At 41.7% G+C, this 14,001-nt stretch overlaps 1 protein-coding gene across 1 annotated transcript in view; it reads left to right on the top strand.

The window, feature by feature from the left end:
* Window positions 1–10,417, top strand: part of MARCHF8 (membrane associated ring-CH-type finger 8) — a gene marked incomplete at its 3' end in the record, with an annotated part of 96,173 nt that extends 85,756 nt beyond the window's left edge. Inside the window, exons 5-8 of the mRNA XM_084265297.1 lie at window positions 233–1,078; window positions 2,996–3,176; window positions 7,491–7,638; window positions 10,113–10,417. Of these exons, the coding sequence (XP_084121423.1) occupies window positions 233–1,078; window positions 2,996–3,176; window positions 7,491–7,638; window positions 10,113–10,417 (1,480 nt within the window). The remainder of the gene's footprint in view (window positions 1–232; window positions 1,079–2,995; window positions 3,177–7,490; window positions 7,639–10,112) is intronic.
* Window positions 10,418–14,001: the final 3,584 nt, after the last annotated feature.

The following is a 14,001-nucleotide window of genomic DNA, read 5'->3' as shown; positions in this document are numbered from 1 at the left end:
AGCACGTGTATGGGGAAGTAAGTGATGTGGGGTTCCCATATGAAGCATCCCATTTGTTTGACTCGACCGCTGTCTAACACTGCTTCGTTGAATCCCACTGACTGTTCGGCCCCGCTACATTTGCCATTCCCACACTAGCTGTAAATCTCATTTCTTCACTTTTAATTATATGTGTTCTCTTATGTAATTGTTTTTTACTTTCTGTGCTTTTATTCCACTGTTCTGCATGCAGTTCCAGTGCAGTGTTTTCTGAGTGTTGTCATCACAGTCCAGTGCAGTCTGCTGTTGTCTTGAAAAATCCTCACTGCCAGAGCCCTCTGACACAAGGGGTCACTGTGACAGTAATCTGTCAGGATACGTTACATGCAGCAAAGAGAAACTCCCGTGGGCAGGATCGGGGCCAGACACTCAAGTCTGCTAAGAATGTAAAGCCCACCCACACTCTGAAATTCTCCAAGTCCCTCAATGACGTGGACCAGAAGGCACAGAGCACCAGTGAGTGCTTTGACTATGTAGAGCGAACACGCTCAGAAGGCAAATTGACCCCGACTCAAGAGCAGTGTTTAAGGATTAACAAATTTCATCTTAAAGAGAGAAAACCGCTGAATCTCAGGCCTCTTTCTTTTAGCAATCCTAAGCACTCCTATATCCCTTCCCTTTCCAACTACTCGAGTGCGTCGGGAGGAGCAGACAACCACAGCGCTGTACATATCCCCTTGCTGGAGGACAAAGTGGACCATGACACCTCGAGGAGCAAAAAACTCTTGCGTTACCTTTTTTCCTTCTCCCACACCTCCAGCACCAGCAGCCTGCATAAGTTCCACGAACTGGAGAGCTATTCCAGTCACTTCCAAGCTGAGAAATCCTCCAGTGTGCTGGTGGAAAGCACGGACTTCTGCTCTGATGATATGGGAGATGATGACGTCTTTGAGGACAGCACCTCAGTGAAACTGAAAACAAAAGAGCAGCGGGCGCCGCTCTGTTCAGTTGAGAAGGACAGTGACCTTGACTGCCCTTCCCCCCTCTCAGAAAAATTCCCCCCTCTCTCCCCGGTGTCCACCTCGGGGGATACCTGCAGGTTGGTTTACCAGAGAACCGCCTACCTTCGAGCCCTCCCATGTGCGGTGGTGACCGTTCTGCTTTCCCCTGCCTTTGTGCTGTTTCTGTCTTTTCTTTCACCCTGTCACCTTGCTTTAATATGTGCGTTATGAAGCATGCAGCCTTGTCTCTGCTGTCCTGCACCCCTCTGATGCACTTAACAAGGCTACTAAGCAAAAGAATTTCCTTTGGAGTCAAATAAATTCTCTTGCCATTTATTTCAGGTTTGGGGTTCTGGGATGGTATTTTTCTCTTACCAGTGCCCAAACTGGGAATATCATGAGAGAATCAGCTACATGTATTAAAGGCCAAGCTGAACATGTCTTAGCTTTTAATGAGCAGTGTGTTGTCCTGATAGTCACTATTGGTTTGGTCAGAGGGTGGACAGTCAAGAGGAAAACTGACTGTGTGAAAATTTCTTTGGAAAATGGGTCAATATAGCTTAAGATTTAAAAAAATTTTTTTACATCTTCTGATAGTTTGTATTGCACCACACACTTCTATTTGTAAAGAGTGCTGCATGTTAGTGGTGGGCCTGTGTGATGGTCCATAGTGTGAGGCCCAACGAGGATGGATGTCCATGTTCCAGTAACAGCGGATTAGCCACGTGCACATGTCTAGGGAACAGCCAGCTCTGGACTGGAGCTGCCCCGTCCCAGCTCCAGAATGTGGCTGAGGAGAAGGGCTCACCAAGTACAGGAGGAAATGTCCCATCCCTCTCTACCTAGTGTTCTACTATCCTAACCTTTCTCCTCCCTGACAGAACTTTCTGAAGCTGGCTTTGTTGCTACTTGCCAATATTATTTGATCCCCTCCCACCTTCCCCCCCCCCCACACCATTACCAGCAATATCTAGTTCTGTACTGATTTGTCATCAACAAGATGCTGTTATAATCCACCCACTCCTTCATTTCCACTTGCCAGCTATCAGCAAGGTCAGAAGAGGCAAGATGCTACACATCAGTAAGAGATTTCAGTAATAGACAGGGATGGCAGCATGCCAAGACGTACTTCACATATGCTTAGTAACTTGTATTAATTCCCTGAGCATCTTACCATCCCCCTTTCAATTCATGGCCTCTTCCACGTGGTTAGGTCTTAGTGATGTTTGATGCAACCCCAGGGTTGTGTGTAAATCGAAGCTGGAAATCAAATGCTAGCACCTGGTAATAACACTGTATCAGGTGTCCTTGCCGTCTGCACAGTTAGGCTGTGAGGGTAATGGAGAATGCTGCAGAGCTGATGCTTCCTTAGCAGCTCTTGCAAAGTAAGAATTGGAAAGTGAAACTATTAGTCCATTTAGAGTAGGTGTATTTTGGGGAGATTTAGTGCTTTGCAGTGTGAATCTGTCTCTTAGCAATTGGCACTAGAAATTGCCACTTCTCTTGTGCAAAATCCAGGCTAAATCAAATGTTCGTGATACTGGGGTGGCTGTTTCACAATTGGTTTGGTGACATTTTGTTTTACCTTCTGTTTCAGTTCATAATCCATGAGTAGCTGTACTTCTCTGTGCATATTTTGTCTTGGGAAGTGCCGTCTGATCTGTTTAAATGCTATTTTCAGTTAAGTGCTATTGTTCTAGATGAAGCGTTGTCATTTCTTACCCTGTTTTTTTCTTTTGGATCCTGCATTTCTGTCAGGCTCTGTGTGCCCGCCTCATCTGTTAGAAAGCAGCTGTCTAGTTAGCAGTGTCTGCGCTCAATTATTTTGTGCCTGTGTATGTGCTTGCACAGCAAGGGAGTTCCTTAGTAGTAGCTTCTTTGTGGAACACATTCCTTTGATATGTATGTCTCAGGATCCTCAATGGACCACCGTGTGTGATCGCAGATATTACATGCCTCTTCCACATCCTTTCCGCTTCCTCTTCTCCTAATGAGCAGCTTTGCTTCTGATTCAGGATATGTCACTGTGAAGGAGATGATGAGAGCCCTTTGATTACCCCCTGTCACTGCACGGGAAGTCTTCATTTTGTGCACCAAGCCTGCCTGCAGCAATGGATCAAGAGCTCAGATACACGATGCTGTGAACTGTGCAAGTATGAGTTCATCATGGAGACAAAACTGAAGCCTTTGCGAAAGGTAGGCACGAGACCTGCTTCCCCAAGGAAATGCTTTGTTAAACACAGATCTGCTCTGAAAACAGGCAGGCTTTTGCCTGTGAGCTGACAGCATACTCCCACCCCACGTATTTATCATGTTTCTGTGGCTCCTCAGGAAGTCTGATCAGTTTTGTATGGGCACAAAAGGATTTAAATTAATACTCAGCCTAGCAAGTTCAGCATCAGTGGAATCCAGCTCTGAGAGTTAGCTGTTGTAGCCTGGCAGCTCTCTGCATATAAATGTACACACACACATGTATACATGTATACATACATGCATGCAGCAGCCTGGTTGTTTTTCTCTACAGTTGCATTTTAGAGCTGATACACAAAGGTGTATATGGAGTTTTGGATTACTGATATTTGCTTTAGTTTGCTGCTCCGAAACCCACATTGTTTTAAAGCTCTCTTGAAAATGCGAGGATTTCAGGTTAACTTTATACCACGCTTTCTGAGTGTAATTTGATTAAAATTCGTGGCTTTTTTTTTCTTTTTAAAGGAGCAAACCTATTTAGTGACAACATTACAGTGTATGATTTGATTTTTACCTTTTCTTAGAATGTGAATGACTAGGTTGTAGTACTTCAGGTTGCTAAAACCTGTATTTCTGTTTTATAGAAAAGTAATTTTCATAAATCTGTGACTTAAAAGTATAGATATGTCCTGATTTTGGCTGGAATGGAATTAATTTTCTTCCTAGAAGCTGGTATAACACTGTGTTTTGGATTTAGGATGAGAATAATGTCAATAATACACTGATGTTCTTAGCTGTTGCCAAGCAGTCAGGGACTTTTCAGCTTCTCATACTGACTTGCCAGTGAGAAGCAGAGGGTTCCCAAGAAGCTGAGAGGGGACACAGGCAGGACAGCTGAGCCAAACTGGCCAAAGGGATGTTCCATACTATACGATGTCATGCTCAGTATATAACTTAGGGGTTGGCTGGGAGGAGGGCAGCCAGTTCAGGAACTTGCTGAGCATTGGTTCTGGGTGGTGAGCAGCTGTGCTGTGCATCACTTGTTTTGTATATTCTGTTATTATTACCATAATCATCATCACCTAATATTCTTATTATTATCGTAATCACCATCAACTTAATTCTCTGTCCTATTAAGCTGTCTTTATCACAGCTCATATGTTTTATTTTTTTCATTCTTTCCCCCATCCCTCTGAGAGGGGGTGGAGAGAACAGCAGTGTGGTCATTTTAGCTGCTGGCCAGGGTAAACCACAAGAAGTTACTTACATGCTACCTGTATTGTAAGCCCAGTTTTGTGCTGTATCCATTTTGTTCTCCACATCCTCAGTTGGTGCTTACCATCAGGATTTTGAGATGGAAGTCACTGCTATTCTTAGGACACATCTACCAAAATGGAAGAGGTTAATAACAATAACCTTAGTCTGGAACTAGAATAAATGAGAAACATTAAATTCAATTATGCTGAACCTAAATCATGTGGAGTGGGAAGTCCAGACTGCAACCATCCAAAAGCTGTAATGAGAACTTGCCCAATTCCTGAAAATGACTCCTAGCAGGAAATAGAGCAGATTTCAAATCAAGTAGCCATTATTTTATTTCAGAGATACACAGTCTGCAAAGTATAGAGCTTAACATGTCGGTTTGGTAGAACAACCTCTGCTTATGACTGCAATGAATTTTTGCCTTTTAATTAAAACTGCAGGTTTTTCATTGGTAGCCCCTTTGCACAGAGCATAGTACCTCTGAGCTAAGGTGTCTGTTCTGTTATCTGCAGAGACAGTACTTTGCATAGCCAAGCCATAGGACACTAAAGAAATTACTCTAGAGGATCCTAAGTAAAAAGAGTTGCTGTAGTTGGTAATTGGCTAATGTTTCTTCAGTGCTTTCTCTGCCTGGAGTGGGTGGAAAGCATTTTCTGAATATTTGTGTCCTGTGAGAAAAAGCTGTTGGGTACCTTCAGAAATGAGTCAGACAGCATCATTAGTTATATCTGAACAAGTCATCTGTGGGAAAGAGACCAGATGCCAGAAGGTAGGGACAGAGCCATAAACAGGAGAAAAAATTTACCTCTCAAATATATCTAAAGAGTCTTCTGGAGGTTCAGCTGCAGCCAGAAGATAAGCTGCTTCTGTATCTTCAGCTCAGCCTTTATGGTATCCTGTCAGTCAGGAGAAGACAGTCTGGAACTGGTGATTATGAACCAGATGGGCCAAATAACAGGGCTTGTGCTGGTCTGTAGGGTAGAAGTAGAATTAAATTGTCAGCATTTTAAGATTATGTTGCAACTCAGTGCCTTGGTCTGTTTAAACACTAAGTTACTGTGGGAAGAGGATGAGAAAATAAAGTGTCACAGTTTAAGTGAAGAAGACAGGAGACAAGAGAGATACTTTGTTTTAAAATTTCAATGGGAAAAAAGAAGACATTAAATCTTCTGCTGAGTTTTTGTTTGTTTGTTTGAACACCTCAAAACCCCAGAAATACTGACTATTTTAATTGGGAAATGCCACATGCTGTGTCATCAGAATAATGCGCCAGGGACCCACAAATTCTGGTTTCCTCTCTGAGCTAGTGCACAGTTTGCAGAATATTTTCTCTTTTGCTGTGCTGTCATAACTCTTGAAGAGATAAGATGGTTTGGGTTGGTTTGGTGGATGCAGAGCCACCAGTTCACAGGAGATACTGTCCAGCTGAGGAGTTCAACCTGTGGGACAGAAAAGAGAAATATAAATTAGTCCAAACAAAAATCCTCATGGTTCTGCAAGAGTATTCACAGATTTCACATGTTTATGCTTTGACAAAATACATTTACACTTTCTCTCAAAAGTAAACATCTTTGTTTAGATTCAAAAGCATTTTCCTGTTTAAAACACAGCATCCAAAAGGAATGTTTTGTCTAATCTTTTTCTAAGAAGATTGAAAGAATATAGCTTTCTAGCATGACGTGAATCTAGCATGTTATTGCTAGAAGTCTTCAATTCTTGTTACATGATGAGAATGCCCACAGCACTGGAGAGGTGGCTTGGACTGACCAAAGAGATTGTTGGCAAGACAGAGTGGATCACAAAGTCTGTTTCAGAGTTCAACCATTCTTATATTTGTAGTAGTGGAAACAATAATTCAACGCAATGGATGAACTCAATCATACTGATTAGGTCATCTTCACACTCTTCCACATTATTCCTCCTTTTCAAAGTCCTCTTTTTCTACAATTTATCTAGGAGACATCAAATGCATGTCTCTAGAAACACATAGCTATATATGCTCCAGCATATGTTTTGTGAAGGTGTGAGAAAAACCCATCTTAACTCTCTGTTCCAAGCAGATATACTAAGGGATGTGTAACCCACATGCAAAAGTTTTCATTGTGTACCTGGGGAAAATTGGAATAAAAGTAAAAGAAGCTTCCAGGTGTCTAAGTTTAAAAAAAAAAAAAAAAGCAACGCTGGTTTTGAACAATTCTGTGCCTATTGGAAGCATCTATAATAATTGTCTAGTTTCTTTGTATCTTTCCTAAATGACAGAAATCTGACTTTGTGGTTTCTATTTGGCCTGTATAAACATTATTGTTTATACAATAAACACACATCTTGGGATTTAATTTGCTATGTCTTCTCACTCACAAAAGCTTTCACCTTAGTTTGACTGTATATTCATAGGACACGTGTACTTGAAACACTGGGAATAAAATATGTGTGTCGCTGCTGTATGTAGTGTTAAATATATGTGAAGATTGAATGAAAACTCCAGAGGTAGGAGGAAGTAAGAACTGAACAGCCTTCAGCTGAGAGTGAAACAGCCCTGACTGTGCATCATGGGACACTTAACAGCTCAGTGTGAGATGTCTTGCACATGCCAGTCAGTTGAATCTCATGCCATTCTGTTGCTGTGTTTTATTGAATGCCTTCCCGAGCGAGGATACCTTTTGCTGCTCACGATGCTCAGTGGTGGCTGTGGGTACCTGCTGTTGAGTGGGGAACACAAGAAGGAGCAGCCTTACTTGTGCTGCACACAACCTCATGTTAGGATCCCTCTGTGCTGGAGGTGCACCTGCCTGGGTAAGCAGGGTGTGATGATGTTTTGCTGAGGCTCTGTATCAGAGGTCCCCTCCAGCGCCAGGATGGCTCTGTCACAGCAGGGTGAGCTGTCCACCATCGCACACATGCTGTGGTCAGAGCAATAATGCCACCTGACTTTTAAAATCTGTGTTAGGGGTAAACTGGCCTCCTGCCTGTTTTTTGTTCTTATCGGTGTTCTCTTTTTATACTCTCTAACTCAAATAAACACCTAATTTCTTGCTCTGCTTCTGGATTCTTTGCCAGTGGGAGAAGCTGCAGATGACGGCTAGCGAGCGGAGGAAGATCATGTGCTCTGTGACGTTCCATATCATTGCCATCACCTGCGTTGTGTGGTCTCTCTATGTCCTGATAGACAGGACTGCTGAAGAGATTAAACAGGGACAGACTACTGGTATGTTACGTGCTTATCTTCCCATTTACTATCTTGGAAAAACTATTTGTCCTGATTGTATAGAGGATGCTGAGCGTAAGTGTGCAGGTAATGTTTATACTTAGACTAGTCAGCTTTAACCTAAGGTTGGGTTGGTTTAAAAGCACAGTTCTAAAATGATTTAGTTAAATCAGTGTAAATTCATCTGTGGGTGCTTTTAAAGTCTAGTTCAAGTCAATTTAGTTTGTACTCATTAAGTGCACAGATATGAGAGCAAATTCACTGTAGCCAGTCACAAAATTGCACTGCCTTAGCTAATTTAGTTTCAAATTGGAACACTTACTGAGCAGATAAAGACGTAAGCATTTGTTTGCTGCTATGGCTACCTTTTAACAGGGCAAAACCAGAACAGTGTTTAAAAAGAGAAGAAGTAAGAGGAACCAAAATCCAAATCTTTGAGGTAAATCAACGGGGTGGTCTTTCTATTTAGTCATCTTGAGGTGGGTTAGCACAAGGTTCCTGTGAGAGCCATGTTAGACTGGAGAAATTTTCGTGAGTGTGCATGAAGCTGAAGAAATTCAGGTTGATCCTCAGGCCTCCAGTTCACGCAGCTGAGATAAGGTGCACTGCAGTTCATGTAGTCGCTGCCACCCCACTGCAGGGATGTCTTAACTTTTTGAATAGTAGGATTTCTTCAGTATGCCAGCTGCAAACTGACCACACTGAAATCTATTTACCTGGGTGTTCTGGACTCCAAATTTCCAACTTGTCACGGAACTGTTTCTGAGGCAGCTGAGATATCTCTGAAGGTGGGGACAGAAGGGATGGGGTACCTTCCAAGTCTGGGAGCTATTAGAAGGCAAACTGTCCTTGCTTGCAGAATATTGCCCGACAACTAGACATGCAGTTAGAAAATGTTTTGTTGGTCATTCAAGAGCGTCCTCTGGGGAGGTAGCTGAGCACTGGTAAAGCTACAAAACTGTAGAGCTGTTACAGACTCTTCAGAGCAGGTCTACACTTCAAACCAAACAGTTTAGCTGTCATTTCTGATTTGGGCTGTAGATTGATTGTTCGTCACTTTAGTCAGGAAGCTGCTTTGAATTAAATCTTTTAGTTTCTGTTCCATCCCACCCCATCTCTTCCATGGATGCTGGCAATGGTTGTCCTTTCATTCTAAGGCTTCTGTATGAAAATGAAAAGCATATGCTTTTAAAGATATATTTTTTTTGTCTCCAGGTTATTTTAGCCAATAAATATACTAGGTGAATGTGAATAGGAATATTAGTGTGAGTAGTTACTACTTGTTACAGTGCTGCCTTTGATCCCTTCATTTGGATCCTAAATCTGGGGAGTGCTGAAATGAGATGGGGGGCTTGTGGGGAGTGTGTGCATATTCATGTCTGCATAGAGGCAAGCATATACTGTCAGTGTCCTACAGATGGCATCACAAAGCTCACCTGTGAATCAGAGGTTCGAGTATTAATCACGGGTGGGATTTCATCAATAGTCACACTGCAGCGCCTTTTGTATTTTGGGACTAAAATATTTTCATTCCTCCCACACTACCATGTATTTCCAGAAGATCACTGTCCTCTATCTTGGTAACAAACTTTCAATACTTGGCAGGCCATGATTTTATTCTGTGAGAAACCCAATAGTGGGTGATTCAGCATGGTTTCATATCCATCTGATTATGCCACTTGTCTTCAAAAAGGAGAGAAACTGTGTGGATTCTAGGACATAGGACCTATGTAAGCAGATGATGTATAAAATGAATAGTCTTTCTTGTAAATGAGTTTGATAAAGATGTAACGAGACCCAATGTCTAAAAGTTCAAGCTAGACAAACTCGGGAAAAGTAATGGTGGTCATTTTTAATAGGGGAGGGTAAGCTTGCCAGAATGCTTCGGCATTTCCAGCGCTTGAAGTTTTTCATCAGAAGAGTGTTCTACTTGAACTGCAAATTAATGCAGATAAAATTGCCCAATCTGCATAACAAACACATCAAGCTAGAGGGTAGCAGTCATTCCCATATAAGTTTCAAAACTGTGACTGCATGTACTGCATGACTGCAGAGTGGAACAGACTTCTTGGGTCACTGAGTTGAGTTTCCTGCTATGGAGAGAAAAGCATTCCTTCCATAATCTGATACAATTTTCTTTTTAAAACAGGTGTAAAAGGACCTAAACCTATTCCTGGCTGTTGCTGTGACTCTGTGCCACACAAAGGCTCAGACACAGAGGATCAATTGTTTTGTTTTTCCTCTGGTAGATGAGAATAAATGTGATGTATGAACTCAACAGCTTAGAAGTCTGAATGTGTTTGACTTGAAGGGGGAAAAAAATGCAAAGTGAGAAAAATAGCAAAATAAGATTGATTTGTGACCTGAACTCTGATAGTTTCCTTTAAGGATTCTATGAAAGGATGTTTTTGATGTAGCCCAGGCAATACTGATCTGGTCCTTTTTTTATATCTTTTTAATTTTCTCTCTTCCAGGAATTCTAGAGTGGCCATTTTGGACTAAGCTGGTGGTTGTGGCTATTGGTTTCACTGGAGGACTTCTGTTCATGTATGTACAATGTAAAGTGTACGTACAGCTGTGGAAGAGACTTAAAGCTTATAACCGAGTAATATATGTGCAAAACTGTCCAGAAACTAGCAAAAAGAATATTTTTGAAAAACCTGCACTAATGGAGCCAAACTTTGAAAGTAAAGAAATGCTTGGGGTTCATCATTCAGACACAAACTCTTCACATTACACAGAGCCAGAAGACTGCGCTGCAGAAATCCTTCACGTCTGATTGCTGGGTGGGAGAGGTGCTTCTGTGTGTCCTCGAAGATTTAAAGTATCATTGTTTACTGCAAACTGCTCTACCTTTTTCAAATCAGCCAACAGCTGAGGGCTGGCGGATGAATTTTTTTTACTTTTGTTTTTGTTGGAATTTTTTTTAAATCCCTTTGGCATATCTGTCAGTGTCATCACAGTTGCATACCTCTCCATGTTTTGTCGCTCGTACTGTCTGGTCAAAGAGCCACAGGAAACTGAGTAGAATGAGCCCTAGGTTTAGTACCAAGCAAGCTGCTAGTGACCTGTCATCAGCTTCATGGAGTCTGTTACTTTAGAAGATGGCTGTAAATGATTCTGGAATATGTGTAGAGTGGGATTTGTTTAAATGTGGTAAAGAAGTTTGTCCCAGACATTGAAGGAAATGAGAGAGTCTAATGTACCGCTAACTGCCACTAACATTTTAGTCTTAGGCAGCAGGTGTAAAATTTTGCTTTACATATTGTGATGAGACTTACAAAGCATATAGCACTTTTAAAAATCTTTATTTTTAATATGTATGTCAAATGAGAATGAAACTTGAAAGAATGTGTCATTTTCAGAACATTTCTTCATTCTTTACCCCATCTCTTCTTCTGGAACGAAACCTCTTGCCTTATAAAAAAAAAATCAAAAACAATTCCAACCTATTATTTCCAATACATGTCCACATTATCTTACTAAACATAACACTAAGAAACTCTGCCTCTTTGGGTTTCCTTTAAGAAGCAATTGTTTTCAAAAGATATTGCACTTGTAGTTTGTGTATGGGGAGTGGTGGATTGTACAGCATTTGTTTTCAATGCGTAATGGCTTCAGTGCTCTGTTCTGGGGATGGTTTTACATTTTTGGGTTGTGGTTGGTTTTTTTAACAGGTCAGACCACCAAGACATCTGCACATACATACTTGATGTAACTTTCATTCCAAACCATTGGCAAAGGGTTTGTGCTATATTGGTAAAAATGTGAGCTGTTACAGAAAAAAATGATACTTAGTCAATACAGCTGAAATTTGTTTTCCTTCTTTAGTGCTGTGTCATGTGTGAATTACCTAAGAATTTAACCTTGTCAGAGGAGATGCTGAGATCAAAGTCTAGGAAGTAAATAATATTCCATGAAGTGGATAAGTTTAAAAATACCTGCCTGGTTTGAGTCCTGATGTGATGAATTACATGGTCAGAAAATAGTTTTGTGTGTGCTTTTGAATTTCAGACCAGCTTTTCAGTCACTGTTAATGGAAAGAAAGGGACAGCTTTAAAACCTCTCTGCTTTAGACAGAGTTGCCCAAAGCCTGGGATGTCTGCTGTTAATTCACTTGACCCATCTGCTGCACTGAACCCCTGTTCAGATTCAAGCCCTCACTCGCCCAAAGTCTCGGTGTGACTGGAGCAGTAACCAAGCCCCATGAAAAGTCAGCACACAAGGCCTCTGCATTGGAAAGTTGACTTTCCCTACCTGAGCCCAATTTTAATCTCAGCAAAGTCAGTGATAATCTTTTGTTTGGTCTAAGTAGGAGTTGCCTGGACTGACTTCTCTAGGTAGATGAAACCTTCTGTTTAATTGTTGAGATATTGAACTAAATCCCCAGCTCTGATTCAGGTTTTACTTAGTCTTTTACAAGTAGAGCTTTCATTGGGCAAGTTTTCTTCATAATAAAAATAGTTGCTTTAAGACTTCCCAAAGAATAATGGTAAGAGATTGGTGATTTTTTTTCCTTAAAATGTGATATTAATTTATTTTTAAATTACTATTTTAAAAGAAGGCAGAGAGGAGACTATGGTAAGAGAAAACACCAGTGGTTCCTAAGAGCTCCTAGAGGACAAGCATGTGTGTGCATGTGTACCTCTGTGTGGTCTCATTCTTGAAGCTTGCTGGCTGTGATCTTCACGAACATTATGGTACCTTGTTCTTGAGAGTTTTCAAATACCCAGACCTCTAGGCAGACCTAGCAAAGCTGCACTGGCATAGGTTTGTGTACTGTGCTAGGTGTGTCAGGATGTCCCATGCTTACATGATACAGGCAAACAAACCCTGCATGCCCTGCTAGTCTGGGGGCAGCAGTCTTCATGACCATACATGTGTAGAGTTTGTTGCCTATGCCTGCCGTAATTTAAAGTGCAATTACTTGGGCCCTTTCCTGAACCCTGCTGTGGGTGGTCTTCTGCTATTGTGAGAACCCAGATAATACACTGTCTTGTTTTGTTTTCTATTTTTACCTGTGAAAAGATTTACTAGATAAACTCAGGTGGGTTAAATATCAGGTCTTGCACACCTTCATCATGTTCCTCTGAAATACCCAAGTGCATGAGGCTTACATGACTGCAAGATGCGCACGTTACAGCTGCAAGCTGCAGAGAGTCGGCTGCCGACTGATGCTGTGCGTGTTCTCATCTGATCTGTGGCCAGTAGGTGAAATGAAAACGGACAAGTTTCTGGTATGAAACCTGCTTGTTCTCTGGCTCACATCTGGGAGGCACTGGCATCTGACTGCTGTTGTGCCAAGTGCCGACATGGCATACCATAATGTGCTGGTCCTGATTCAATCACTGTCGTATGTGATTCTTGGTAAAACTTTGTGAAATCTCATGTGGTGTTTTGGATGCTCCATGTGGCACATGCCAGGTCATGTTCAGTGTATCCAGGATACTGAAGTTTTTGCTGTGTCCCATCTGTCTTAACTTGGGAAGAAAAATCACATCCAGCAAAATCATCTGGGAAAAAAGATCTGTGAATTAAACTGATTTAGCCAGTGTTCTAACCATTCCCTCTCCCAGCAGGTCTTTTCTGAATTAAAGTCCAGGCCTAACATTTGAACTTTTTATACTGTTTAGGAATGTTCATACCAGGAATGGCTGTAGAAGAAAAACATCTGTTAGGGATTTTCATTTGTGCTGGTCACACTTCCCATGCTGATTCTTGCTTGGTGTTAACAGTGGGCTTCTGGAGCTGCAGTTCCCTGCTTCTGCATGGTGCCATCAAATGGTGTGAGAAGGTCTGAATGGTGCTTTTTCCTCCTTTCTCCTCAAGGAGATACTATTGACTTGTTTTCAGCTTCCAGCTGCGAGGCACTGATGCTAGCTCAGGTGACCTCTGTCCTTCCTGCCCAGGGGAATGACCATCCCTCCCCTTAAGATCAGGCTTTCCAACGCTTCCTCCTGACAGTTTTTGAAATTACTGAGATGGAGGTGTCAGTTTTGTTCTGTTCATGTTTTTTGGCCAAAAGTTAGTTTGGGTTACATGGAACTTTTCAGAGACTGGAATTTAAGTAGGAGGGAATATAGACTTAATACCATCTACCACAATCCCTTCCCTAACTTGCCAGAGCCTATGTATGTCCCATGCCCTAGATATCTGACCAGACTCCTGTTCTGCTGACTTAAATCCCGTCCAAAAAAGCACCAGCTGTGCCAAGGAAATTTCCCCAACATGTCATATTTGGTATATCTGCCAGGTCAGGAACATGTATTGTGTTAGAAATACAGGTGTGTGCTGCAGAAGGTTGATCCCATTTAAGAGATCATGAGACATTAAATTTCTATGAATTCTCAGGACTTTCTTCAA

Source organism: Gallinula chloropus (genome assembly GCF_964237585.1).
Source record: "Gallinula chloropus genome assembly, chromosome: 5".
NCBI classification, from domain to species: Eukaryota; Metazoa; Chordata; class Aves; order Gruiformes; family Rallidae; genus Gallinula; species Gallinula chloropus.
The sequence above is the reverse complement of the archived record's forward strand: the minus strand, read 5'-3'. Positions and strand labels throughout refer to the sequence as shown.